General features: G+C 41.2%; 5 protein-coding genes across 6 annotated transcripts; 3 read left to right on the forward strand and 2 right to left on the reverse strand.

Moving 5' to 3' along the window:
• The first annotated feature begins 293 nt into the window (after positions 1 to 293).
• On the forward strand, positions 294 to 6,262 carry LOC311027540 (uncharacterized protein). The gene is made up of 4 exons (XM_084031576.1): positions 294 to 704; positions 3,073 to 3,393; positions 5,585 to 5,638; positions 5,739 to 6,262. Exons 1-4 carry the CDS (start codon positions 614 to 616, stop codon positions 5,750 to 5,752), a joined length of 480 nt encoding a protein of 159 aa, XP_083887702.1. The 5' UTR covers positions 294 to 613; the 3' UTR covers positions 5,753 to 6,262.
• Positions 6,263 to 6,437: 175 nt separating this feature from the next.
• Positions 6,438 to 9,654, reverse strand: rida (reactive intermediate imine deaminase A). Of its 2 annotated transcripts, none has more exons than XM_084032013.1 (6): positions 9,494 to 9,654; positions 8,483 to 8,588; positions 8,138 to 8,192; positions 7,989 to 8,057; positions 7,014 to 7,069; positions 6,438 to 6,814 (listed from the first exon to the last, which is right to left on the reverse strand). In XM_084032013.1, the coding sequence occupies exons 1-6, from the start codon at positions 9,556 to 9,558 to the stop codon at positions 6,758 to 6,760; spliced, it is 408 nt and encodes a 135-aa protein (XP_083888139.1). In that variant the 5' UTR covers positions 9,559 to 9,654; the 3' UTR covers positions 6,438 to 6,757. The 2 variants fall into 2 exon arrangements, with proteins under 2 accessions (XP_083888139.1, XP_083888140.1); XM_084032014.1 differs by lacking the exon at positions 9,494 to 9,654 and adding an exon at positions 9,214 to 9,351.
• Positions 9,655 to 10,102: 448 nt separating this feature from the next.
• stk3 (serine/threonine kinase 3) lies at positions 10,103 to 16,280 on the reverse strand. Its single transcript, XM_084032804.1, has 11 exons — positions 16,130 to 16,280; positions 15,510 to 15,590; positions 15,192 to 15,320; positions 14,842 to 14,956; positions 14,177 to 14,341; positions 13,832 to 13,999; positions 13,587 to 13,724; positions 13,369 to 13,494; positions 13,063 to 13,267; positions 12,739 to 12,932; positions 10,103 to 12,607 (listed from the first exon to the last, which is right to left on the reverse strand). The coding sequence occupies exons 1-11, from the start codon at positions 16,150 to 16,152 to the stop codon at positions 12,449 to 12,451; spliced, it is 1,503 nt and encodes a 500-aa protein (XP_083888930.1). The 5' UTR covers positions 16,153 to 16,280; the 3' UTR covers positions 10,103 to 12,448.
• Positions 16,281 to 16,555: 275 nt separating this feature from the next.
• On the forward strand, positions 16,556 to 18,214 carry polr2k (RNA polymerase II, I and III subunit K). Its single transcript, XM_084031875.1, has 4 exons — positions 16,556 to 16,644; positions 16,849 to 16,916; positions 17,775 to 17,867; positions 17,967 to 18,214. Exons 2-4 carry the CDS (start codon positions 16,856 to 16,858, stop codon positions 17,987 to 17,989), a joined length of 177 nt encoding a protein of 58 aa, XP_083888001.1. The 5' UTR covers positions 16,556 to 16,644; positions 16,849 to 16,855; the 3' UTR covers positions 17,990 to 18,214.
• Positions 18,215 to 19,042: 828 nt separating this feature from the next.
• On the forward strand, positions 19,043 to 27,483 carry spag1a (sperm associated antigen 1a). Its single transcript, XM_084032871.1, has 8 exons — positions 19,043 to 19,470; positions 20,625 to 20,724; positions 21,430 to 21,582; positions 22,549 to 22,706; positions 24,558 to 24,699; positions 25,028 to 25,154; positions 25,269 to 25,406; positions 25,681 to 27,483. Exons 1-8 carry the CDS (start codon positions 19,113 to 19,115, stop codon positions 25,684 to 25,686), a joined length of 1,182 nt encoding a protein of 393 aa, XP_083888997.1. The 5' UTR covers positions 19,043 to 19,112; the 3' UTR covers positions 25,687 to 27,483.
• The last annotated feature ends 138 nt before the right edge of the window (positions 27,484 to 27,621 follow it).

Raw genomic sequence — 27,621 nt, forward strand, 5'->3', positions numbered from 1 at the left:
CACGCTAGTATTAAGTATATATTTTGAGTATTTTTATATTGTGCTACATTTTGTATTTCAGTGCTTCTTCTATAACTGAGCAGATGAGTCATTTGTTACATATCTTGTCACATTTCCACTGGACATTACGCTGCTCCAGTAGATTAACTCGGCATTAGGTTGTTTGCTCATGGGCACATCGGCAGTGGGGCTGTGTTGTTCGTTTGGCAAGCTTTCCCCGCCCCCAGAGCCGGCCGCTGCACACTGACTGAATAATGTATTTTTGTCCCTGCGCCAGCCTCCTAGAAACAGCCTAAGTTACAGCAAACAACAGAAGCCCACATTTCACCTGCGCGCCCAACTCTTGTCCAGTGACATTGACGCCACAACACAAAGCTGAACACGTCTTTCGGAGGAAAGAACCATGATGCGCAATTACGCACGCGACTGAAGGAATTTGACGAGTCTGTCTTTTTTGTTTCGCCTCCAGGGGATTTACCTGTCCATAGTTCTGAGTTCTCTCCATTTACGGAGACGATATCTATGCACGACGTCACCAGTGCAACTATACAGCCTCTCCCCAACTCGTAACTCTGAAGTTAAACCATCCAGTCATCTATGTGCACAGGACAGGATGGGGTGCTCCACCAGTTCCCAGACTTCAGCGGTAGATACGACTCGACCCAGCACTAAGCCCGAGGAGAGCAACGGAGCCAGCACAACAGGTGATGCACCAAGCTTCACACATAGTGTAACACATATGAGATATGGGGAAATGCATTTCGCATATGTGTTACACCTGTAGGTAGCATTCATTGCAAGCATATTTATTTGCCAAACCCAGAATATTACATGCATTAATAACTGAAAACAATGCTTTGTTGTCAACAGTACACTGGAAGCAATGTCCTATCCAAAAATAATGTTGACATACTATTTCATGAATATGTTTTTGCAAAGTGTGTATCTATTTCTAAACTTGGCACTGACCAAGCACTATCCCCGCTTTAACTTTAGACATACTCACTTAAACATATCTGTAAATATCAATTTGCTATGACACAACTCAAATTATTTGTATAAATTATAACTGATGTATAAATGAAATTACTTTTAATAGTAATTTGTATTCATTTTAGATATTATAAATAGTCTTGTATCCTGTTGGTGGTAATGCTATCATGGAAGGTCACTGCCACATCACCCATATTATCATCCTGTGGTGAACAGTGCTCTGCTAAGGAGGACCCATTTTACATGCAAATGATCATCAGTGTATTTCTATGGGTGCAGAATCTGATGTCTGTAATTTTAGAGGGCCACAGCTCCACTAGTGACATGATGGGAAAGTTTATTGTCACGATTCAACAGTGTCCTCCCTGAGAGACAGTGGCATGAAAACAGATTTGGTGACAGTCTACGGTTTCAATAGGAAATGGAGAAGCCGCTTTGGACATTTTGTTGTAGTGGGTCCAAGGTGGCCCGGCCGTGATGCAAACTAGGACACTTATCAAGGTAAAACACAGGCACTGGATCGTGTGTTTGCATTCTGTGGTGGTAAGGAAGAGTAGGAACCTATAAATATGTGCTGGTTTAATTTGCATGCTATTCGCGAAATTTGTGTTGTGTGTGCGTCTTCAATAGGTGAGGTTTTTTTTAGCAGTTCTGCCAGCTTAAGCATTATTTGACAGAAAACCCAGAGAAGACGAAGGGGAACAACTGGTAAAAGATTGACTAAGGGACCACATCTGAGCAAGTGTCTCATTCCTTAAAGAGATATTACAGCCTTATGCGATGGAAGCATGGAGACCCATGCATGCATAAGAGACTATGCTGAAATGTGTAGACTGATAGGGATAAACTTTGCTAGCAAGTTGCTCTCCAGGCTTACCAGCTGAATGACATTGAAGAGCCAGGTGGTCCTGTTATCGTCTTAGAGGTCAGAGGGAAATGTGTCAGCATGTTTTCTTCTCTTTGAATTTGTCTCATTTCCTTCGCCTGATGCTACTCGTCACCCTCAAGAAAGAAAGATTACATTCATTAACCCACTGTCCATTCATTTAACATTTAAACGACACAATCTTTTAAAAAGAGAATATTGTGACACATATGATGAAAGGGAAACAGAAAGGGAAAGACATCTCATTTACAAACATAGATGATCAGACTTCTATAATCAATTCAAATACTTGCAATGCAAATCCCCCAGAAAAACGGTGTGTAAGGTTGTCATGCACATTGTCAAACACATATAACCGCTCCATAGAGCTGCAAACTGTTTGGTATGAGGCTGTTAATGTTTATTATCAACAATCCACATAATCATTCACTTTGTGGTTTCAATTAATGCGTCACCGGGGGTTTATTCTTTTTTACTTCCTACACAAAGATCTGTAGCAACAGCTTATTTTCCCAGTCATTTCTAGAGGAACAGTTGGTCAAGTATCATTGCTCGTCTTGGTTTGGCGGTAGCTTTGCTTGGTCCAGTGGTAGGAGACTGGAGTAAGATCCATGGATGAGTCATTTTGTTTGTATACAACTCTTATTTTATTATTAACTTAATTCTCATAGTATTCTCAAACTGAGTAGAACAAAATGTGTTGCATGGCACCCATAATGATATGTGTTAGCGTACTTGTTTGCTCTTTGGCTTTGGGTTAAGTCAATTTTGAGCCATTAGTCAACACAAATATAATGTCAACCTCAACAATGGAAAGAGCCGAGTAGTGATGACTCGAACGGTCTCACATCTCAATAATGAAAGTCTTGTTCCTGTCTGTCTGTTTGGCCTCCTGTCACCATGTAACCATCACAACTGACTGCTGTTCATGTCCTGTGATGTCAAGTTTGAAGACATGTTTTATTGTGGGGCATTGATATGACAGACAGTAGTAGAGAAATGACAGGAAAGTAAGTAAGACAGTTTGTCATCTGCATTATATTGAAATATTTTGCCTTCTTGATTTGCAACAATATGATACATAATTCAAGCACTTTGACTGCAGTCTTAGTAGACAGTGAATTTGAACTAGTTTTGTATTTTACATCGACTTGTTGGATCACGTGACATGTTCATACTCGTGTTCCTGACAGGGGCTGCCAGTGAGAATGGCAAAGTAGCTGAGGACAGCGAAACTATTCCCGACCAGACACCCGCAGCGGCCGGCGATGCTAAGCCTGCAGACGAACCTGCTGCAGCCGCAACATGTGCAGCGTCCACCGCTGCAGCGCCACCTGCAGCGGTGGAGCCTCAGCTAGTGGAAGCCAGTCCGCCTGCAGAGGCTGCATCTCCTGCAGAGGCAGCATCTCCTGCAGAAGCAGCATCTCCTGCAGAAGAACCGGCAGCAACAGATAGCACCGCAGAGAAGGAGGCGAGCTCCTCGGAGCCTGCAGATGTTGCAGCTCCTGAGCAAGGTAGGCTAGAGTCAAAAACACAACTGGGACAGGTCAATGACAAATGTTACATTTTTAACCAGTGTGCCACTTTGTAAAATATGTGTCAATTAATAGAAATGCATTCACAAATTAGAGTTTAGGCCCATTTCTACATATGTTTTCCAGACTCCCAAATAGACCCATTATACCACTGCTGCAGAGAAACATATTCCACTTTGGATTGAGTTTTCCTTTAATTCTTCTGAACATCTTTACCTGACCAACCTCCTTTATCTCAGCCAAACGACCAGTTTGAAGCTGTTATGTGAGCCTCGCAAAGCTCTGTTCATTTTCATTGTGAGTTTTATTTCTATGCAAATGTCACTTTTACACAATCTAATCACAGTCTTGTGACATCTATCAAACACTTCACAAAGTTCTAAAGGTGATAAGGATGTAATTGCATACCTGTGTATGTATGTATTTATGTGTGTGTGTGTGTGTCATCAACTGGTTTTCTATAAACGTGTCCCATCGAGCACTATTGTTACCATTGACGGTAACCTGATCGGTGCGAAACCTTCTGCATAGTGACCCAATGAACGCGGGCCACCACAGGTCCCAGGTACATAGCGTTCCCTCGGACTTTCCCTACAGTCCCACTGTAATGGCGGTAACCGGGCGGTATCCAACAACACGGCTTTTAATGAACAATGAGGTGGCCACACAAATATGTGTTTATAAGTCACACATGACTATTTAGTTAATATTTAGGAATCTGGACACTTAAAGTATGGGTTGAGTTATTTCAAGTAACAATGAATTAATGGGGTTATTGTAATTGTTTTATGAATGATATCACTTTTATTTTGTTCATGTTTGGGCTTAGAGAGGAGTCACTTTCATTGAGCTACAGACTTGAAAACATATTTAGGATATGTTCTTCCTACCGCCTAAATTCCAAGAGAGCACTTCAGAGCGACTGCAGGTCTGCACAGTGATGATCTCTCTGCACACAAAATGGTTATCTATACATGGAAGTGCACCATGGGGAGCCGTGTGACACAGTGCAGCATTATATTGACCTCTATCCGTTCACTTATTACATCATGATGCAAATGAGGAGCAGGCGACGGCTTCACGAGGTCAGCTCTTCAGTTTCCCCCTTGTTCTAATGCAAAGTGTCTATCAATGTCATACAAGTGACACTGTTCATTTATGTCACGGGTTGTGGTCTAACTTTATCTTCAAGCATTTATTCAGGCTTCCTGCCCAGTTACCAGTCCTTCTACAGTGCAAACAGGTACAAAAGTTATCTGCAGTTTATTTTAGGGATGTTTTATACAAATAAATAACCCACTATATTACATTTAATCCAACAGTTTGACAGCTGGGATATTATTTATGGGACTGTATGAGAAAAAAAAGGAGCTGTTTCTCACAGATTTGTTCACGTTTGATACTGATTAAGAACAAAAAAATTATAAAAATGAATACATTTATTTAAAAAATAGTCAGCACTCTCCATGACCTTGTATTCATTTGATCTTGACCCCCTTTAGTGTCCAACTTCACAGCCCTGTTTGGATGGCCTGCATGCAGAGTGTGTGTGTGTGTGTGTGTGTGTGTGTGTGTGTGTGTGTGTGTGTGTGTGTGTGTGTGTGTGTGTGTGTGTGTGTGTGTGTGTGTCCAACATTTTGTTGTCATCGTCTCATTGAGATGCAACCTGAGTCCGCAGAGAAACTAGAGCATGCCAACACATACAGGGCTTCCACTGGCCACGGTCGATGTTGTTGCCCGTGTTTCACAGCCAATGGGGAGAGAGAGAGAGAGAGAGAGAGAGAGAAGGAGAGAGAGAGATAGAGAGAGAGAGAGAGAGAGAGAGAGAGAGAGAGGATCGTGTGTCACATAAGCAGAGCGGACATGGCAGCTCATCCACTTATGGATCTGGGGTTGAGAGTAAATGTGTGTTTCCGTTTGTCAATGATGGGATTTCACACCTTTGGATTAATAGATATTTCAGGCTCAATAATTAATTATTGTGATTTGGTGTGCAGTTCAATCCCTGTCTTAAACGGGAAATGAATCCAAATGATAAAATAAACATACTTTTTTTGGAAGTACTTTTCACCAAAGAAATAGTTCCTACAATATGAAACAGTGTTCCCAACCTTTAAATGTGATTGTTTGCTGTTCACATGTGCAAATCGTTCCCTCTCTTTCTAAACAGAAAAGGTGGAGGCCTCGCCGACTGACTCTGAGCCGACGAAAGAGGAGGCACCAGGTGAGTGAAGCTGTAATGCCACATGTGATGTGACATATGTTACATCATCCGGATGGAAACGTCTACGCCACCCTAACGCGTTTCCCTTTTTTGTTTTCAGCTCCCAGTGAGTGAAGTGCGACGTGGACGACTGCATGGATGAGTTTGTTGGAAATGTCTTACTTTGTTTGTATGCACGGGTGAAAGTATGTGTCGGTGTGCATTTGTGTGTGAAAGACCTTGTTGCCAAGATGCAGACCCCTCGATAAACTGCTTTCAGTCAGGGTTCCTCAGTCACCACTGTGCCTTCTTCCTCATGACTGTTCCTCATCTTCTGTTCTCAAACTGTATATAGACAGAGTTCTACGGCACTACGGTGTTTAGTTTCAGAGGATGTCATCATTTCAGGTTAAATTTAAATTTGTATTTATTATCTCAAATATGAATATCAGATGTTCTTTCCTGGTCCGTTCTATACTTTTCTACAAAATTACCATTTCTAACCAAAGCCAAAATTTGTTTGATTTATGAAATTATATCATTTTTGGGTAACTGGCTTTGATTTTACAAGCATGTTTGTAATGAAAGAGCTGGCGTTTTGAGGAATGTAAAAATGAATTTAAGAGCACAAATGAGATTAATATAATAAATATATGTTAAAAAGTCGTGTCATGTGTCATGATTTCTCTCTTATAAGCAATGAACTGTCAACGTTTTTTTTCTTTTTTTAAATAAGTATTTTCTTTGATATATTAATGCAGGACATAAACTGATGTTGGACATTACGTTTTGGGTGAAATAACCATTCTAGAATCAGAGGTTTACTACGTTGGTTTATTAGTGAGAGCTGCATTTGAAACGTGTTGTTATATTTCTCTGGAACAAAACAGAAAATGAGATACCAAACCAGAGAAAGTTGAACCTGAATCTGGCCTCGGTGACCAGGGATGGTTGCTCAGATACAATCCCACTTCATCATTATGTTCTGTTTTACGCCGGTGAATTAAGGTGTTTTATCTAAATGGGTATAATACCCGAAAGTAGTTCAGAAGTGTGGCGTGTACATTGAAACTTCTACTGTACAACTAGAAAGCTCACTTGGTGGTTCGACTACAACTTGTTTGCGATGTTGCCGACTAGTCAGGAGTCTGAGAGAGGACCGAGAACGGCAACCGCTTCAATTTCCACCAGCCCACCCTGAAGAGAAAAAGAAGGACAATGAGGTCATGGGAAACAAAGCAATAATACAATGCTTCTCTGTAACGTTTATGGTCTTATTTTGCCTGAGAGTTGTTTGAGCATGCATCTGAATCTCCACCACCCCAAGTGTATTGATGTATATGGACTAGTCCACAGGGCACTGCAGTTCTATACTGGTGGTTTGGTTTGCACTCACTCTGGGAAGAGCAGCGACTTGGTAGGCAGCTCTGGCTGGGAAGTTACTGCGGAAAACTGGAGGGAAAACGTTAACATTATATCAAAATCGTATTGGAAAAGCAACATTTATAACTCCTTATAAATAGGCCGGCTTCCAATGATGCACTCTTTAAAGCTAAATAGATAGGAAAAAATGAAAGTGAAATGTTTAAGGGCATTTTACAAATAATGTTTATCATAGAATATGCAAATACGAGTAATCACATTCATCAGACATAGTTGAAACTTTGTCCTGGGAAGTAAATTATCTCACATCCTCTCCTTCCTCTCACCAGGGTCAGGGAAAGTTCCCTGATAGAGTCAGGAGGGGGGGGGAACGGGAGCTCGGAGCCTATACCTGAGGGGCAACGGCTGGGAGGGTTGGGTTACATCTGCGGGCCTACACGCCGGTGTCCGTTTACAACTCACTGGGGCACAGAAGCTTCCATTACACTTGTCTGTTGTGATCCAGGAGGAAATGCCTGGAAATGCCAAGACTGAGCAGCCTGAGAGAGCAGGCCGAGTGAGCCTGTCTGTCAGGTGACCGCTTCACCTGTCCCGTTCTGAGAGGTGTCGGTGAAATATGAGGCATCGCATGTACGGAATCATTAAAAGTCCCACTGGAATAATGACAGACTTTTACAGTCTTTCATTGTAATATATCAATATAATAAAATTCACTATTTGCACATCCTTAAGTTTAACTACAACAGTGATGCTTATATAAAGTGAATAAACTGGGCTGCTGGTATAGATGTCATGACAGCCACATGCATATCTCTGACAGTGTTGGTTAAAGGCTGCCCCTGTGTGGCTGCTTTTATATTAGAATATAGAAACATGAGAGGGAAAACCAACAGCACGTTATCAATTTGAACCGCATCTACTGTTTTCAATTAGAATCTGTTTTATCGCATATTTGAAGAGCATGGAAATTCATGCAGTATTTTCTTACATGTTTTGTAGACCTCATTGACGCTGTTAAAGTCGTTGATATCAGCCAGCAGCACGGTCGTCTTCACCACTGAAATCAGAGAGTTTGTTACGTTTCATCGTCCAAACCGGATCAAGACTCCGGAGCAGCCGCTGAGTCACTTATCTCACCATTGGTGTAGTCACATCCAGCGGCTTTAAGGATCTCCCCCATATTGATGAGAGCCTGAGAAACATTGTGATACACAGTCAATCAATATTTAATATCGTCATTCACATTGCATGCTCTTTATAGATGTATTTCAGACTGAATAGACATTCAGATGGAAAACATCTATTATTTTGATTTGTCAGTGTTGTCTGATTAATGTTCTGTTTTTGTGTGTTTTTTTAGGGGCTTTACCCTCATGGTTGGAAGCACTTATCTTTGGTGAACTCTATCAATTTCTATCGCCTTTTAATAAAGTTTAAAAAAAGCTTTAAAAAGGAAAAAACACTGCTCTGATAAGTGCTCACCTGTTTGGCCTGTGCCTGCACCCCTCCATCTACCAGCTGACCAGAGGCCACTTCCATCCCCAGCTGACCTGAGATGTACATTGTTCTGTCCACGACCACGGATTGGCTGAGGATGAAACACAGAGACAAGAGAGACAAATGCACTATTTAGACCTGGATACTTCACGCTAGACTAAAAATTATATCTAATTTATACTTTTAGGTTATTTTTATGATGTTGCAATTAACATTTTTTGGTGCATGTACTCACTCTATCTGAATCCACTTTATATAGGCCTATACTTATTTATTAATATTTTACTTTCTGTTTTATGAGTGGACAGCGTCTACTAAAAGTGCACGCTGATATTGTAATGGCGATGACGACGAAGATGCATCTGAAAGAAAACTGTAGGGTTATTCTATCGGCACTCAAGGACATAAACTAAGTTTTCTAAAAACTCAGTTATGTGCTAGAAGATAAGACACTTTCACACCAGACACAACAATGGCTAAATAACCTTGAATCTAAATAAGAAAACTCAAAGGCCATTCACTCTGAAGTAACCAACCACACCGACAGCCTATTGGCCAGAGAAGGAACGCCCCTCACCCACTGAATTAAACAAGAAAACACACAAAACACTGCTGTTCTTGATGAATTCAGTTTTAATCAAGCAATTATATTGTATTATTTGTGCATTTTGGATCATTTAGACTGGTGAGGTATTCCACATAATATTAATCCATACCTGTATATTCCCTGTCTGATAGGGGCTTTTGGTGTGTAGGGGATTTGTCGACGAATAGATGCCATTTCAAGTCAGCTGTCTGTCTCTACCACGCGGCGCTCCTTCGAAAAGTTCGACTCTGACACGAGCAGGTGAGTTCATTGCCCACTAAAAAACCCGCCCCTGATCAAACACTGGGCTGTCCCTTCGTGGATTCACCCATTCACTCAAACACGTTGCGGACCAGCGTCAAGTCTTGAAAGTTTTCGCACACTTTAAAGTGTTGTCAAAGTGTCCTCACCTGTACGGACCGATGGCAGCCGGGGCTGACGCCGTGTTGATGATCTTTCTGTTGAGCGCAGCCATGTTTTCCTGACCCGTTTATCGAGGTTTCTACACCGCAAAGAGGCTGTGAATGAAGGAAATCTGCAGGAAGCTCGCGGACAGTTGCTGCTGCCGTGAAGCCTACCGTAATGTTTGTCAACAAGCGCACGCTGCATTGTTTTGGAGGAACTTCTTCGGAAATAGCGTGCAAACAGAAAATAGTTGCGTCCTTAGTAGAGAAGTTACGGCGCGACAGGTGGTCATTCATGGTTTCACCTCAGAGGTCCAAGTCTCCTTTTATAAACTCAGAGAGAAGATAAAAAGCATTCCACTGCAGGTATGGTTAACTATAAGTAACTTTTATTATTTCTTGCACCTTTTTCAAAAATAAAGTATTACAAACAAAACATAATAAATTAAGTGGTTCAAACATAGATGCTTACATTCCACTCTAGAGTTTCAAGTTGTTATATAGTGGAAAAAAACGATGAAATAAATGAAAACAAAATCATATAGCCATATATCAAAGTGATTTCAGATTTCTTTACATATTGCAGATTCTCTGCAAAGTCATATTTCCAAGTCATTTTCTTTTTCTAAAATTGTACAGAGCAAATAGCTTCTGTTTAAGCTGAAAATCCATCTTCCATATTAACAGTGCTCTCACCTGTACATTTAATACAATAGCGTTCCACTAGATAGCAAACACAATTATAAACATGCATAGTCTAAAACGCGCGGAAATCAAGCCAAATATATTTGACGAAAGGCCGAAATATTAACAGCTACCATATTGTCATGAAAAGAAAATGTTTTAATCACATTAAATAAATAAACTGTGAATGCTTGTGTGTAAGTTTTCAATGCACTGCAGACTTAATTCATGAAAACAATTCATGGCAAGAATGAACAGGTTTAAAAAAATAAGGAAGAAAAAAAGCTCAACCATACAGACATGATCAAAAGCTGAGAAAACACATTGAAATCTGGATTCAGGATTTAAAATCTACTCAAAGATTATTGTATTATCAAATTATTGATTAAATTCAGTACGAGCTGAACCGTCAAGACTGCATATTAATATTCGTATGTAACAGTAACCCATAGGTATATTGAACATGTATTTGAAAACAGTCAAAATTCATTCAAAGGGTCCCCATTAGCACGTGTGAAATCAATGTCAAAACTTAACTACAACCATAACAGAGCAGGTTGTTTCCTGTGAGATAAGTAAATTAAACATTCAACACTGAAATACAATCCAACTAACATTGTTTTTGGAGGTCAATAATGATTATAAATATTAGAGATTTAAGAACAGTGACTTTTTTTGGGGGATATGCACACAACATTAAAAAAAATTATATTTTCATTAAATGTGTCCGATGAACAACATAATTAATCACTGGAAAAGTTGCATAAATTTGGCTATTTTTGCCATCAAAAACGAGCTTGAAGAGTAACAATATCTTAATTCCTTCATTCATAATCACACCTAAAAGTCAGAAAACTGTACTGTAGGAAGCAAAAACTGCACAAGCTCAATCATGACTGCTGAAACATTGATATAAGCCGACGGGAAAGTAGCAAACTGAAATTCAGACGTGAGATGTGTGGCTAATGCAGCGGCTCTGTTTTTCCAAAGTATACAGTATCAGTCAGTCTTTGTTTCGCTTTTCATCTCAACTTGGTGTTTTATTGCTCCATGAAGCAGTTTTTCTGACAGGTTGACATCTAGTCAAAATGTTTGAGAAAGCCACATTGGAATCTGAAGTTTATCAATAAAAGAATAACATAAAACATAATAAATAGAACCTTGAAATAAATCTGCAGGTTTTTAAAAACCAGGGACGTTACATTAAGTCGTACAGTATTGTGGAATGCTTTCGCTTGTATGGAAATCAGGTTGTTTTTTTAGGATATTACATTTAGGAATGAATTTCAGTGCCAACTCTGGTATTCATTTGGATCATTTTGTCAAGGAAAAGCTTTAAATTCACAAAGAGCAGGGGGACAGATGTGTTATCAGGCACCAAAATGTCTATATCTAGACAGTGCACTGGAAGTTTAAAAGAAACAAAAAAAAAAACATAATTAAATAAATGATAAGACTAATGAAATAAGTTTAGAATTTTCTGATCCACCACGAAAACATGCATGATCCATCCTTCACTACCCACATGGTCATATCTGTCCATTCTTGCAACTTTCCTCATTCCACTTCCAACTCATCTCCACGTGAGGAAATGGACTTAACTACCCGACGACTTTGTTGTATCTTTTTCCATTTTAAAACCAGATTTCAAATATTTTAAGGCATTCTCAACTATCAACATTATCTTGATTGTCTTTGGTCATGGACAAGCCTCCACAGCTTCTTGTTGCAGGTATTTCCAAACTAAGCTCTACGTTATATTTACACTGTATGTAAAAAGTCTGAGGAAAAAGACCACTCATCATTGCCCACTGTGATTACACTGCTGCTGCTATTGCCACAGGATTGGCTTCCTTATGCATTGATGGGGATCCCCAGGGGTTTTCTGTGTGACATAGAACGCAATTTAATTTGGAAAAGGGGGAATTTATGTTTTCACTTCAGGATTTATAACAGCCAAGCCTTCGTTCTCACTTTGACCTGAGTGTCATCTATGCGAAAGCAACTTAACAGGAACTGTAGAAACAAATATACGTTTTAAAACTGAGGAACCGCATCGAGACTTAGTGTAGAAACAAGGCAGATGGGTGTAGATTCCAGGAGCCAAAATGGATGTAAAAGGCATCTAACTTCATTTGGAGGCAAGTTAGCAGCCAGTTAGAACAGCAGTGGGCTTCCAACATAGACAATAAGGTCATCTTAGTTCCTCTGAGTCAATGGGACGCAAAAGTTGTGGCGACTGTGGCTTTGGGGAACCGAGAATAGGGGGAGGAGCACTCAAAAGTTCTGTTGTCGTCTCTTCTTGGCATCCATGGCATCCAGGATAGGCTGCCTTTTGGCGGTGTAGCGCTGCCTGAGCTCCTCAATCTCCCGCTCCATCATGGGATCCAAGGCAGTCAAGCGCAGCTGCAGCTCCTCAAAGTCCAGGTTCTTTAGCTGGGCGAAAGCACACAAGATAGTAACACAAACAATTGAGAAGGGATGAGTCATGTTTAGTAGAAGAACTGCTTCTACCGAGACACTAATTACAGCAGCACCATCACATGTTCATGGAAGATTTGACTCACAAAGTCAAAGTCTCCGTCCTGAGGCACCTTCCAGTTGTCGGGGAAGACGTTCTTGGACTGGATGTGGTAGCCGGGCTGCTCCTGCGGCTGGTTGTGGTTGTAGTTCTCCTGCTGTTGGGCCGCCTTGTTGGAATCCTGCTTGTCAAAATAGTCCATGAATGACGGACGCATTGGCTGCTGGGAGGTGGCGTGCCCTGTGGAGAAGGAGGAGAGTTTCATTAATTAGTCTCCTTAGTTTGCGTTTGAGTCATTCTTGTTCCGTGAGGTTTGATGGAAGCTCTCGTTATAACTGAATCAACATCGTGTGTGTGTGTGTGTGCTCACTCCGCATGGAACCCTGGTCTTCCTCCTCCTCTTCATCATCATCACTATTGATGACCATAGTGCCCAGGTCCGACTCCAGCATGGTGCTGCCGTGTTCGATCATGGTCTGTGCCCCGTCACTCATGGTGCTGGTGGCTCGCATGGTTCCTGCACCCTCTGAGCCCGACTTCACCATGGTGTGAGAGTCCACCTCCGTCTCCTCCTCCTGGAAGACATTACGTTATATGGCCTCAACATGTTGATTTCTCCTCAGGGTCAAGTCAAGCTTCAACACAAACTTTATTGCTAAAATCTCAGCATACGTACAGAGTTGTCATCCTCCTCCTCCAGCTCTCTCTGCTGCTCCTGTTGCCTCTTGGCTTTCATCTCCATGGCCTCAGTTATCAGGTCTCTCAGGATTGTGACCGGCTTAGCCTGGCTGATAAATGGGTGCTGGACATTCACAAGACCAAAGTTTTATTTTTTGGGACCACCGGGGGGGATAATGTTCTGCTTTATATCTGTGTGTTCTTCCTTCCTCCAACCTGTAGTAGCTGTGTGGCGGTCGCTCTCTGCTCTGGATTCTTGACCAAACACTTCTTGACGAAGTCTGTGAAGTCATCTGACCAAAGCTCCGGCTTCCTGAATGTTGGAGGAGGGTTGGTGGGGATCATGAAGATCGCCTGTTAAAAAGCAGATGTTTCAAACGGTCAGGTGAAATAACAAAGTCTTGTTTCAGGGCTGAGTGGTATCTATGCACCCAGTTCTTCACCATACAGTTTACACTCACTCTCATGGGATGGATGTCAGCGTAGGGAGGTTTGCCCTCTGCCATCTCTATGGACGTGATGCCCAGGGACCAGATGTCAGCCACACAGTTGTAGCCAATCTCTTGGATCACCTCTGGGGCCATCCAGAACGGAGTCCCAATGACAGTGTTTCTTTTTGCCATAGTGTCCTTCAGAGGAGAAAAAACAAACAAAGCCGGTATCATCATTAATATGAACATGGGAAGATTTCAAATCACATATGAATTTACAAAATCAGTGAAGGATTAAACAGTCCTAGTGTAATTTTAAGGAGATTCACTTTTCTGTCACTGGTACAAACCCACAAACAACTGCTATAATATTACCGTTAGCTGTCCAGCAACGCCAAAGTCAGCCAGTTTGGCGTGTCCCTCCGTGTTGAGGAGGATGTTTCCTGCCTTGATGTCCCGATGGATCTTTCTCATGAAGTGAAGATATTCAAGACCCTTCAGCGTCGACTTCAAGATAGTGGCAATCTCATCCTCTGTCAACTGATGTGAGAAGGAAAAGGAAAACACAGGGATGAAAAAAGATTCAAGAGTAAATGAAGAACTTAGATGAACACAGGTATGTCATGCAAGTGTTACTTATTGCCAGTCAGAGACAGTCAACTAGGACATTTTCCTCATACTACACAGACACATAAGATGTGAAAATTATTAAAGCTGTTATGTCGGTGTCTACAGCAAAATATCTACTCAATGAGCATTCAGCTTTTTACATACACTACCGTTAAAAAAAGAGTTTGGTTGAGTTGTATAAAAGCAAGAATAGTCATCAGGGAACTGAGGTTTTATCACCATCATAGGTATTAAAAAGCAATGTCTTGTTATGTTGATGTCTTGGTCAAACTACATCAATCAAGGATAAACAAGAGAAGCAATTTTCCCCAGAGTAAAATATGACAGAATTATAAACTCTAATCGTTTGTGAACCATTAACATTTAAGTACAGCCGCATACACCTCACGACTTTCACTGAAAATACCCACCGTCTTGTTGCGCAGTCTGATGATATCAGATACAGAACCGGCGCCACAGTACTCCATGACAATCCACAGGTCAGTGTTCTTGAAGTAGCTGCCATAGTATTTCACTACATAAGGGCTAAGAGGAAACGCAAAACGGAGTGGTTGTCAAAAGACAAAGACAAAGTTTCGTTTGGGTCAAAAACAGCAGAAGTGAAATCTCTTGTAGATCGAGACATCAGAGAGCTGTTCAGGTTGTAAAATAAACATTTAACTTAAAGCAAAGTGAACTATGGAAGTAAATATGATCCTTTGAGGACAATTAATCTACATAGTGAATTTGGAGGTTTGGGAAAGCTGTGTTCTCCGCTAACCTGTCACACTGCTGCATGATGGAAATCTCCTTGATTATCTCCTGCAGATCCGACTCCACAGGAACCTGCTTGATGGCCACCACTTGGCCTGACTCCTTATGGATGGCTTTGAACACGCTGCCATAGGAACTAAATACACACACAAAAGTTAAGTCACAAATTGTCCAGAGTGCATTTTATAACCAACATAATTAACAACTTAATGCATTACACAATAAAGGAGGTGCGGCTGAAAAAGTATAACCCATTGGATGGGCTTTAAATAGTTTCAGGCACATAAGTGGAAACGGAGGTTAGTCATTACAGAAGACATCTTACCCTTCACCGAGTTTCTCTAAAACATCAAACACTTCCTCTGGTTGTTTGGTCAAACTGTCCTCACTCAGCTTTTTCAGCTTGCTGGAAAAGAAAAGCAAATATTAATGTTCATGGCGACACCAGCTCGTTCTCCCTCTCAAGTTAAAACTGATCTTAAAAAAGAAATTAGCTCCTATGGTGATTAGTTGGCATGACAACCACATTAATCACCAAGGACCCCAATTAATTAAATGGTTGCCATGGTTTCTCATTTGTTTTACAGGGATGTGTAAGACTGTTAAAAGATTGTTGTAAACTCGTACACAATTCATTCATTTGTACTTCATGTCCAAACAATAACGTTACGTCAAAGTGTTCCCGAAAAAGGAATCAACGCACATTAACATTTGATGTTACTTAACAACTTAAAAGGTTAAAACGTAATCACATTTTTTATACAAGTCTTTGTTCAAGACGGAGCTCTAAAGTCGCTAACTCGACTTAACTGAGTAGAAAGTTTGGCTGAAAACTGTTAAAGCGAACTAAGTTAGCATCAGCTAGCTGAGAGCGTTAGCCTTTAGCTAGCTAACGCTAGTTAATAGCTTGAAAGCACATTTTAAACCAGTCGGAAATAAACAAACCTTTTGGGCGCAGGCGTCTCCATAATGAATAAATTGACAGAATTAAAAGGCAACGACTAATAGTATGGCAGTGTTGGGGCCAATAGTCAAGATGTGAACATTGTCGTCAGTATCGTTGTTGTCAAAAACTAGTAGAGGGCCAGCTGAGCGTTCGTCAGATGATGAACAGTTTGGTGACGCACTTGATCGACAGCGCCCTCTAATGGGCCGGAGTAGTACAGAACACGTAGTGCAGAACACGAACGTAACAATGAATGTCCTTAGAAACGTAGACACAATGAACAACCTGCAACAGCCCATAAACCACAGACACGACTGCATACGATGGAATATGTCATATATTCATATTATTCATGTTGTCTGTCAAAAACGGAAAATAGGCCAAATGTGACGGAAAATCTTCTGACCAATCACAAACCAGTTTGTTCTGAGGTGGGTAGACGGTTGTACGCATGTGCGCAGGCGGCAGTGTGTGTGATGTGAAAAGAGAGGTAAACAGTTATCGTGTTTCAACGGTGAGTTGTCTTATTATTATGTTTTCCTTTTCTGCGTGCCATCTTTACTATATTCATACAGTATTATGAGATTTCTTAAAGTCCTTTGTTGGTTACTGATTTTGGCTAATCGTCCCGCTACCACCCATCGATGTATATTCACCATGCTCTTCCTGTGTTAGCATGCTAGCACTGTGTCAACATTGCTTCTCCTGTGTTTTATAGAAACAAAATGGATCCACAGAAGGATGTGCAACCGCCCAAGCAGCAGCCTATGATCTACATATGTGGAGGTACGTTGCAGCTTTTCTTTGTTTTAATTGTACAGTCAGCTACTGCGGCCACTGCTGACGATGCTAATGTACAAGACCTAACGTAAACTATAACTACTTTGGTCAACGTATACGCCATATAATTACACGCACATCTAGTGGATCTGATTTGGCAGTATTATGGTTCCTTAGCTTAAAGCACTGCAAACTAACAACGCATTCAAGTGAAAAAACATCGTCACCAACTTGGCTGTGTATGAATACACACGACATGCCCTTCGTCTATATAGATTTAACAACTGTTTTCATACAGTGACATACCAATTGGTATTCATGTTGATGAATATGAGTGGACAGAGACATCCATTTTTATTTGCATGTTTTTTCTTAATTTGAAGTGCAAAAACCATACTATGTAATGACTCAAATGCTGCTGCTTTCTGAAAACATTATTACATATTCTTTAGTACTTAATGGAATGAATGAATACCCTGTGTGACAAATAGCATGGTTGTATACATTAATGACACGACACAGTTGATACAAACCCTATAGTGCATATGTTAATATGCTAATGTATGAAGATAGACAACAACACATACATTTCACAATATCCAGAGATTTGGAACTAAAACACTGCCTTCTAGGAAAGCCAAATGTAATTTATGATTCACACTTTTTGGGAAAAAAAACGAACTATACTATACATCTTGTTTACATGTGAAGTGTTAAGTTTGAGGAAAAGCTTGGTGCTTGTAACGTTATTGCAAATAAATCATATTTCTTTGATCCAGCAACCATCCTACTGGAAACTGGATGTGTTTGTCTTTCTTATCGCTCGTATTGTACATTAATTAAATTAAATTCTTTCATTTACAGAATGTCACACAGAAAATGAAATCAAGGCCCGTGATCCAATCCGATGCAGAGAGTGTGGATACAGGATCATGTACAAGAAGAGAACAAAGAGATGTATCCTTTAAATGTGATATTACGTCCTCGCAAAATATGTTTATTATAAGTATGAACTGAGAATGATACCTGTACATTTCCTTGACTCTTTGATTCCAGTGGTTGTCTTTGATGCCCGATGAAAAAAAGGAGAGCAGCAGTTCTCATTTTTTTGTTGTGTTATATTTTTGGTAGTGTATGACTATGTAAATAAATAGACTCCATACTTCCTGTCCCCCAGGCCTGGCTACAGATTTCTGGATTATGGTTGAAGCTCAACATTTTCTTCTCAACACCAATAGTGCTGGTTTTTTTTACCTGAGAGTAGTGGATGAAAGGTTTTGGTTTAATAAAACATTTTCACTGATTGTGACTGTTGACTGTTTTTTCTCCTTTGATCCTGTCGTTTCTATAAACCAGTTCACCTACATATCCTTTATATATAATTATATCATTTCAATCTATTAATCTGTTCTTCTACATTAATATGTAGGCTTATCCCCCCCCCACCCTCAAGATTAAGGAAGTAAAATAACCACTTGATTGATATGCCTTTTAACAAACCAGTGTCTACTTAAGACGAGTGGCCACCAGATCAACCAATGACCGATTTATTTTTTAAAGTGCCTAAATGATGCATATATTTGCAAGTAAAAAAAATAATATTAAATGATCTATAAATATTTTCTTGGGTTTAAATTAATTTATCAAAATCGAATTTTCCAGTTTTTTAAGTATGCATATTATGTATAATACCAATTGTGTATATATATATATATATACATATATATATATATATATAAAAAAAAAAATACAAAATCTATTTTTAGAAAAAAATGAAAAGAAAAGAAACAAAGCCATGCTTTTTAGAGCAAATATTTAGTATTTTTCATGATCACTGACAATGAAAGAGCATTACGTATTCGTCCTGTTATATGACATGGCTGCTCTTAATCTCCATTAAAGTGCCACGCATCTGCATCTGTGTCGCGCCATTTGGTCATTCATTTTGTGTTTTCGTCTTTCACCAGCCAGTCTTTTACTCTGAAGTCTAATCTGCGGGTGTCCCATCAAAGCGGCTTTGCTGCAGCAATGCATCGCTGTGGCACTTCCCCCCTCTCTGTGACGTCACAACTGGCATCTCGTCCAGGGGGCGTGTCCTACAGAAATCCCCCAGCCAAGCTCAGATGTAGCTGCAGCTCTGCGAGAGGGAGAGGCAGGGAGGGAGGAAGCGTTTTTAACACACTGCAGAGAGGGAGCGCAGCTATGGGGAACGCACAGGACAAGCCCCCGGGCAGCGGAGGAGGGGGAGGGAGATCCGACCAGGCCACGGCCGGGAGCGGGTCGAGAAGCCGGGGTGGAGGCAGCGAGGAAAACACCCAGAATCGGAGAGCTTCGGGGAAGAAGGTGGCTAATGGCACTCGAAGAGAAAACAGCCCTGCTGGTGGACAAGAGGAGCGGGGCAGCCCTGCAGTGGACACAAGTTATCTGGACGCCCCAGCCGGGGCCCTTCCTCCACACCTGGCCCGGCTCAAGAATGCAGGGAACCACCTCTTCAAACATGGCCAGTTTGGGGACGCACTGGAGAAGTACACCCTGGCCATTGATGGATGTGCGGAAGCAGGTGGGGAAGATATGAACTAGTATAGCATAATAGCTTATTTTCTCAGCGTTTCATCCAAGGAGAAACATCTCTATTGATAAGAAAAATATTATGTTACAAAATAAATGTACTCTCAAATGTGTAGAAGCAATCCTGTGTCATACGCAATATACAGTAAAAGCAAACAGATTGACAGTGTTAGTGTCAATACAGTTGCAGGTCACATGAGATCTTATGTCAGAGTAAGTTACAGTAAGGAGTGGGGCTTATTTTCTCAATGGTTTGGTCTCTCAAATAGCAGAAAATAGTGAAAATGCCACTAAGCAATTTCCTAAAGCACAAGTTGACATGTTTAAATTGCTTATTTTGTCACATCAACAGTCCAACACCCAAAAATATTCAGTTTACAATTATAGAAGTTTGCTTGAGAAGATAGAATCTCTGAATTTTTGGCATTGTAACTCTAGTAAAGCGTCCCACAGGCCAAACTTGATTGATTATGTGCCAGCATCCTTTACCCTCTGCTGCGTTTTTCGCTGAACGAAAAGTCTTCTAAAGCAACTTCTGATGGTCGTTTATTCACCAATCTGGACAGAAAATCTCTTCTAGTGTCAGTGTACTCGCCCTTGTAAGGCTTTCAGTTTCGCCATGCTGCACGATTCCCTCTGTTTACCAAATCAGCATGCAAGTGCTCACCATCCTACGTAATGGTTCTAGTGGAGGAGGAGCACAGGTCACTTTTCACATCTGTGTGAATTAGTGATCTCATGTTCTTTAGTGTCTAACATCCCAAACCTGCAGCTGAGACACGAGGCATCATTGGGGATCTTTGACAACACTGCTGACCATAGAAATGAGTCTCGTTCTGGTGCATGTTTTTTTTTTTTAGGTGAGATTGAATGTCACCCTGCACCTTTAAGAACACCCAGCCAACTTTTTACTCTTGTAGCTGGCAAGAGTGATCGCTTTCTTCTGCAGCAAGAGTTCATTTCATCAGAGGAGAAAGGATTGAGTAGTCTACCCTTTGTACAGTTTACATTTTAAATTGAACTGTTTCGGTTGACCTATTCTGTCTTTAGCCACCTAGTGTAGATAAAAAGAGGCGTTATTAAAGTGAGTGTGTTATTTCAGCCTTTGCTCTTGCAGATTTGTGGGTTGTGTTTGTCCCCTTGCAGGCATCGATAGCCCAGAAGACCTGTGCATTCTCTACTCCAACAGAGCAGCCTGCCTACTGAAGGATGGAAACAGCACAGACTGCATACAGGACTGTACCAAGTATGTGACAAGCGTCAGCTCTGCACGTGTGTTTCTGTCAGGTACAGGAGTATTCCACCGATATATAGCTTAACCTTGTCGGGCTCATGACAGTTAGAAAAAAATGTAAACAGATGCAGCAGAACCAGATATATTGTCTTTTGTAGACTTTGCATGCTTCTTCTTTTGTCAAATCCCGTGGCCTACACTACCCACAATGCAACGTAATGACACAAGGATTTCCTTCTAACATCCCAAGATCTTTTCATTTGTGTAGTCTTAAGTCGGTGGAGTTTTTTAATAATTCAACAGTTGAGCTTGTATGAGTTTTCGATACGTTAGTAGTTTATCTCAGTTTATTTCTGCATGACTTTCCTCACATGCCTATTAAAATAATCACTAATCAAGACTAAAGACAAGTCGACATCATGTTTTGCTACTTCTGGTGACATACATTATATACTTTTGTGCTGCTTTTCCTTAAACATTATCTTGTTTTTCAGATAATGTCTTCATGCTTTTATATTCAGTTACATTTTTACTCCCAGTTGACTCTACTACAAACACACTATGTGACTTTGCGGTGTCAGGAGGCTGCAGGAGCCTAAAGCAAACACTCCCGTGTTCATGAATGGAGACATACAGATCAGCCGGATACACCTGCGACACAGTGTGCAGGCGTCGGCAGTTTGATCCTCTGTGTCTGCGTCTCTCTGATCCTCTTAGGGCTTTGGAGCTGCAGCCGTACTCCTTGAAGCCCCTGATACGCAGAGCTATGGCGTATGAGTCACTGGAGCGATACAAACCGGCCTACGTGGATTATAAGACTGTCCTGCAGATGGACACCGGGGTGCAGGCGGCTCACGACAGTGTCCACAGGTCGGCTGAAAGCACAAACATAAACTAACTTGAATTCCAAAGTGTTTTCTCTGTTCTGTCTACATCTTTACACTGAGAAGAAATCACTCTTATTATATTTTTGTTGAAACATTAGACACTTTCTTTTATGGCAGTTTTGTATACTGTATCATTGTATAATATGTATTTAATAAGGGTTGGGGGGTTTATTAATCTGTGCCATCAAGGCCTGTGAGTTTCCGATGTTGGTAACTACCGTTAAGGCAACTCATTCAGCACCACGGAGAGTTCTCACTCCGTCTGCGTTCATTCAAATCCATAGCTGGTTGAGGCAGACACGATTGGTGGAGGGTCATTGACCCCGAATGGTTAGGTTCAGGAAACCCATTGGTCAAGGCATAGGACCTGAATACATCAGGTTAATACCTTGCACGGGTTTGGACGCCAGGCCAATCCTGGCGCTTGAATGTTAGCTTGCCAAGAAATACCGTGGCATTCAAAGCAGCACCTCTAAGTATCAAATTCTTAAATATTAAATATTGTTCTTCCAGTTAGTTTACAAGCATTCAACATACTTGTCTATTTTTATTCCAATTATTTTAATCAGACACCAAAAGTGTTTCCAAAAGTTGTTTTTCTGTTGAGTTTCTGGAGTTGTTTCTCCATTAATCCGCAATTAACTTTACTTTAATTGTTATATTTCTAGTCTGACTACACTACAGACTCACTATGTGCTTAATCTAGTGTGTAGCATGGATTTGAAACGACAGTATTATTTTTTTAAAGGGCTTACCCACCCATGATCCACCCACACAGGTGTTATTTACTTCTCTGACTGATCACACATCTTCTCTGTACTACAAGGAGGAGTCTTAGGCCCATGTCACGATAGGAAAATAATACACGTTAATAGTAGAATGAATGATGACTGAACCGTGCGGTGGTTGCATCGTTAATCTGGCTAATTACAAAAACGATTCCTGCCAGGATCACCAAGATGCTTATTGAGCAGGACGGACCCGAGTGGAGAGAGAAGCTTCCTGTGATTCCTGCCGTCCCCCTGTCCGTCCAGCAGCGACACAGAGACAAACCGGTCAGCGCCGAACAAGCTCAAGCCCGAGCCGCCAGGGCTGAGCAGGAGGAAGGTCAGTGACATCACTTCCTCTTAGCTTAGTGAGGAGGTGTACATTTAAAATACAAAAAAAAACAAAAAATAACATGCTGAGTTGATTTAACACCTCCTAGTCTTTCCCTCAAGCACATGTACTCACTCTTCCAGATCCTATAGAGTCAATTGGATTATAGCTATCACTGTCATTTCATCGTTTTCATAAAATGAACCGGTTACCTTTTTGTTTTTTCTTTCTTGGTGAAAACTGTTTATTGTCTCACTTGATGCCTGGTGAATTGTGGGTGGTGAAATTTGAAATGAATCCCTTGAATCGTGGAATCGTAAAGCAGCAGCATCATCAGAAGTCGGTCAGAGCGAATCAAATGCTGATGAGCAGTGGTGAAGGCACTCCTGCTGGGAGAGAGAGAGAGTGTGTGTGTGTGTGTGTGTGTGTGTCTGGAGCATCAATAATGCAGAGGGGAAGGCGATCCACACAGTATAGCGCTGCTGTAATGGAACAATCCAGGTCAGGTTTCCTGTAAGCTGCTCCCACTCACACAGACCAGAAGGCTCCAACATTCATTTAAATATACTGTATTTATACAAATGTTGTGTACTATACTGTAGTAAAAAAAAAAACCCCACACATATAATATAAATGAACAGCTGTATTCGTATATGCTACATTACCTCCCCATACACGGGACTTTAATCATACAAAGCACCTGACCTATACAGAGAGACGCACACAGAAACACTTCATTAATATAACACACAGACTGAACAGAGTTAAACTCTGAAGAGCACACTGCTGTTGCTGAGGAAACGGACGGGAAGGGGTTCGGCTTGTTGATTTTAAAGGATAAAATAACACACGATTCCAACTTCCTCCAGCCACACTGCCCTCTGACTTTTGCACCTGCTCCAGTCACCTGACTCTCACATGCACATGCTCACCTGTTTACACTTTCCCTCGTTAGCCTTGCAGTATTTAACCAGCATTTCCACTTCCCTGTCAGAGCGTCAGAGTAGCGCTCTGGCATTGTGTTGATGCTTTTGAGCATCCGTTACCTGAACCTTAGCCTGCGTTTATACCTGCCGACCTGCCTTTAAGCCCTTATCTACTATCATCGTGGCAATAAATCATTGAACAGTACCTGTCTTTCTGCACATCGTCTGCATATCTAAATACTGATAAGATAATATTTCTGTGCATTTAATGTATTCTTTATTTTAAGATTTACAAAGCAAGTGTGTCATTGTGAGAAAAGGTAGATCAACAGACCTGTCAACTCACTTTGTCATAGTTTACTTCTGTTCCGAAGATTTCCTTCATAAACTCTGTGATTTAGGGGTTTGTTGGAATTGGAACACAACAACACAGTTTACAACTTTTTGGGAATTGAAAGTGGAGAGTACTTTATTACTTTATAGACACACATATAACCTTGGATACTTGCGCATACAGTTTTCTTTTGTAGATGAATAATTTAGAATTGGGTTGTTTCGCGGTTGATCAAGGCCAGGATTAACGTGTGTGTGTGTGTGTGTGTGTGTGTGTGTGTGTGTGTGTGTGTGTGTGTGTGTGTGTGTGTGTGTGTGTGTGTGTGTGCGCGTGCGCGCGCGTTTCCCCCCCCCAAGTCTCAGTAAGCAGAAGTCGACTCATCTCCTCTGGTCCATTCAGACTGGACATTATTGATCAGCACATAAAAACGTCATTGTGTGCTGATCTGATGGGAAAAGCTTCTTAGAAGTCAAACAATAACTCAGTCGAGACTTCCCCCGGCATGTGTAACATATATGTAAACTCCTCTACTCCTAAAGTTTTTCCCTTTCACTTCGTTCAGTATTGAATTGTTGCTAATCTGCACATTTCTGCCAACAGTCCGACGAAAAGAGGCCCGCTTTACTTTACTGAAACGGGAAGGCAACGATCTCGTCAAGAAAGGCCACTTCCAGGAGGCTCTGGAGAAGTACAGTGAATGTCTCGCATTAAAACCTGACGAATGTACTCTCTACACAAACAGGTACTCATGAAGCAACACTACGCCATGCAACTGGGATCCTAAACTGCACACACATAGCAGGATTAAACTTGAGAGTACAACATGGGGGGGCGGGGACTCACCTACATTATCTTCTGTGCACATCTTGAATCAGTAAGAAGGTCAATAGACTGTAAAATTCAAATGAATATAATGTTGATTCTAAAACCGACTGATCCCGTTTGAGGACAGTGTAACAGGAAATACAGTAGAGGGCACCACATGATCATCCGTAACGTTTCCTTACCAGCAGCTGTAGCAGGATCCTGAATGACAACACTGACCCCTGTACTCTATTCTACTCCTCCAGAGGCGTTTGCCTCCTGAGACTGAATCGCTTTGAAGAGGCCAAGCAGGACTGTGACTCTGCGCTGCAGCTGGACCCGGCCAACAAGAAGGCCTTCTACAGACGAGCCCTGGCTTATAAGGGTTTACAGGTGCCTGTCTCTCCCACATCACAACACACGCATTCGTCTATTTGTAGCGGTTGGATTAGACGGGTTTAGGCGTTTATTTATAGATAACGTAAGGTATAATTTCCTCTTTTCCAGGACTACCTGTCGGCCAGCAGTGACCTACAGGAAGTCCTCCAGCTGGACCCGAATGTTCGGGAGGCCGAGCAGGAGCTCGAGGTGGTGACGAGCCTGCTGAGGCAGAGCCTGATGGACAGCACTGCGAACACACCAGGGGTAAAATAGTGCTTACACGCACACACACAAACCAGAAGTCATTCATTGATTTTCCCCGACACAGACGGGAACTGAAAAATGTACTTTGGAAAAGCAGGTTTTTTGGCATACCATGTATTGTGACTAGCCCCGGCTAATATAGGATCATTATCAGGGTAGTTTTGCCGACACTGCCAGGCACTAAAGATTGTGTTATTATCATAATTTAGTTAGATATTTTTCACCTAAACCATCATTTTCAAAAAATAGTCTGACTTTTGCTCCTTTCCTCCAGGTTTGATGTTTATGGAGGAATAATGAGGCAGAGGAATGAAGCAGGTGTACGTACTGTACGGCGGCAGGCGCGGAGGAAAAGGACTCTTAAAGCCATCGATCGTAGCTAGTAAAACCTGTACAAATGGAAATGACTGCCATTGCCTCATGGGACGGGCTCCTGGGACGACCAGCTTTTCAGGTCTGCAACACCTGCAATGTGTGCTGACCACACCACAACTCCTGAGTACACGACCTTACATAAGAGGCAGCTTTATTTAAAAAAAGGCTACTGTCAAGGTATTCATGACCTGCTTGCACTATAAGTCATTCACATTATGATGTAATGTGCTGTACATACGGATTCATGTTAACGGGATGCTGAGCGCTGTTGGGTGGTAAACATGGGGAAAGTGTATCATGTGTGCCTTAATGAGATTTCTACCGCAGTCGGGATGATAAACACCAAGATTACACTTTTGATTTGTTTTAATGATAACAAAAATACATAAAAATAATAAAAATACTTTGCTGAGCTCACGACAAAAGCACTGATAGAAACTGATACAACTCAAACGCTTTGTATATATAGAGATAAGGACTCCCAGAAAGTGAGACAGGTCATTATCTGGTTGTCTTTATCTCAGGTTTCAGCTATTCCTGCTATTTCAAGACATCCGTCATTGTTTACACATTCATTTATGTATTTAAAATAAAGATAAGCCAACAACAACTTACAATGAAACATTTCTACAGCTAAAGACCCATGAAGAAGCGCTGCGTTAATCCTAATTTAAGACGGTTAAACAATGATTTACCAGTTTAAACATCCCATGAGCTCTGTGTGCTTAAGTTATTGTTAATTATAAATGGTCACGTCATCGTTTTGAGTAAATAATCCAGCAACTGAAGTTAGCATTACTTCATCATGTACTGTAAAGACTTATTGTAGGTCTCAGGATCACTCTTGAATGTAACCAAGACGACTGCGTGTCTTTGTGACGGATTTGTTTTATTTATGGCTCTGAGCCCTTAGTATCTCCCCCCTCGGCCTCCACTCAACAACAACCACTGTACATACAGTCAGGACACAGGAGAAGTGATCTGCAAGGTGATGAATTACACTTGATGTGACCATGGCAGCTCAGTCTGACACTAAAACAGCTCGTCGTCTGGCTTCTCCAGAAACTGGCTCAACAAAAAAATGATTGGGAAGCCGCAAGCTGCAAATATCTTCACACCTCCATGAGAACTTGTTCATCCAGAATTAGGGTCTTAAAGCCCTACAGCCATGACACGCATACACAGGTGTTTTCACTTTGCTTAATTAGAGCTTCCCTCAGGTCTGTGTGGATGTCGACGCCCAGTGCTTGATTGACACCTGACTCTTTACATTTGCACATCCGCCCCAGAGCCACAAAATAGACTTTTTACTTTTGAGTTTAGTTCTCAGTAGAAGCAGAGGTCTAACTAACTGAAAACACCTATTTGGGTGAGCAGGATATCTTTTTAAAATGTCCCATTCCTGTGCTTTTTAGTGTCAGCCCTGTAACACACAAAACAATGTAAATCTTTGTATAGCACAATGTGCCACAACTTTAATTTCTCTCATGCTTTTGATGTATTAATACCCTTTGTTCAATCTGATTTTACCCATTCCCCCGCCCCCCTTGTGTTGTCTAAATCGAAGCTCAACTAAATGAAAACACTTGACAAGGCTTGAAGTTTTGCTTCATGGAATGTAAGAGCATGTACTGTATGTAAATCGTTTGGATGCAAATGTAAATAAACTGCAATGTGGATGCTTTAATGTGCTTTGTTTCTGCAACTTCATTTCAACGCCAGAGGGGAAACAACAAAAACATTGCAACTAAATAGGTATAAAAAAAAAATGTTGATTTGCTGTTCTCAGGTGTCTTAGCATGTTAAAATAAACTTAACCCACACCTGTTAAAGCTGAGCT

The sequence above is a fragment of the Eutrigla gurnardus genome, assembly GCF_963514095.1.
Source record: "Eutrigla gurnardus genome assembly, chromosome: 17".
In the NCBI taxonomy this organism is placed as follows: domain Eukaryota; kingdom Metazoa; phylum Chordata; class Actinopteri; order Perciformes; family Triglidae; genus Eutrigla; species Eutrigla gurnardus.